At 45.3% G+C, this 1,158-nt stretch overlaps 1 protein-coding gene across 1 annotated transcript in view; it reads right to left on the bottom strand.

The window, feature by feature from the left end:
• ACOX2 (acyl-CoA oxidase 2, branched chain) overlaps nucleotides 1-1,158 on the bottom strand; it is a 36,922-nt gene that overhangs the window by 16,178 nt on the left and 19,586 nt on the right. Inside the window, exon 13 of the mRNA XM_011947213.1 lies at nucleotides 362-579. Within this exon, the coding sequence (XP_011802603.1) occupies nucleotides 362-579 (218 nt within the window). The remainder of the gene's footprint in view (nucleotides 1-361; nucleotides 580-1,158) is intronic.

Here is a 1,158-nt window from a genome sequence, read left to right as displayed (position 1 = left end):
AAAAAAAAAAAAAGAAAAAAAAAGTTAGCTATGGTTGAGATTATTATTAGCATATTAGCAATGTATCATTCATGTGTAGCATGCTTCATTTTATTCATTTTCTTTAGATACTATTCCTATTTCCTTGACAATGTGAAGAGTTCAACTGAAGTAGCTCATTTATTCTTAAGTGTTTTTCCCATTTTTTTCTTTCATTAATTCACAATGCTTTGTGCTGGTATAATGATAATAGGGTGTAAACCTCTCCAGGGCTGTTGCTGCTCTGTCCATTAGCAAGGTTTTAGAGTTGGAAGTGACCTGTGAACAAGGGGGTAGGGTTATTCTCTGAAGGCTAACATGGTTTGAAGGCTGTGCCACTCACCGGATCAGGCGGAGCAGGTCCAGGTAGGCTGTTCTTGCCATGTCCACTTGGGCACCAGACAGGAAGGCATCATGGAGAAAGTCACCCGAGTTAGTCAAGATTCCGTGTATGGCATGGAGGTCACAGAGGCGCTTGAGCACCTGCTGAATCGCTGATTCATTTTCTAGTTTCTCCAGAGCTTCTGTAAAACCCTTCACAGTGACATAGTAGCAGTGCGCCTACAAAGACACAAAGATATGTTCTACTGATTTCTGGTTTTCTACTCCAGAAGTCATCCTGGAAGCTTGGCAAGATGGCTGGAATAAACAAGGCGGGATGAGCTTCCCAGAAGGCTGATGAGCAGCCGCCTTTTCTCCTAGCTCACTCTGGGTCTGATCAAGGCTTTTTGATCTTGTGTGTGTGTGTGTGTGTGTGTGTGTGTGTTGGGGACTGGTGGGCTTTTGAAACATGGCCCTTGTTTTCTTTTGCTTGGAGCGGTTTCAAGTAGGTTGGAAAGTGGAGAGAAAGAACACAGGCATATTGGAGGCTGGCCTGGGGAAGGTGGAGGACAGCACCACTGTTCTTAAGAAAATAGCTATTTTAAGGCTGGGTACGGTGGCTCATGGCTGTAATCCCAGCACTTTGGGAGGCCAAGGTGGGTGGATCACCTGAGGTCAGGAGTTTGAGACCAGTCTGACCAACATGGCGAAACCCTGTCTCTACTAAAAATGCAAAAATTAGCCAAGCATGGTGGTGCATTCCTGTAATCCCAGCTACTTGGGAGGCTGAGGCAGGAGAATCACTTGAACCCAGGAGGC

This window comes from Colobus angolensis, unplaced genomic scaffold (genome assembly GCF_000951035.1).
Source record: "Colobus angolensis palliatus isolate OR3802 unplaced genomic scaffold, Cang.pa_1.0 Scaffold26, whole genome shotgun sequence".
NCBI lineage: Eukaryota > Metazoa > Chordata > Mammalia > Primates > Cercopithecidae > Colobus > Colobus angolensis.
This window is presented reverse-complemented; position numbering and strand designations above follow the sequence as displayed.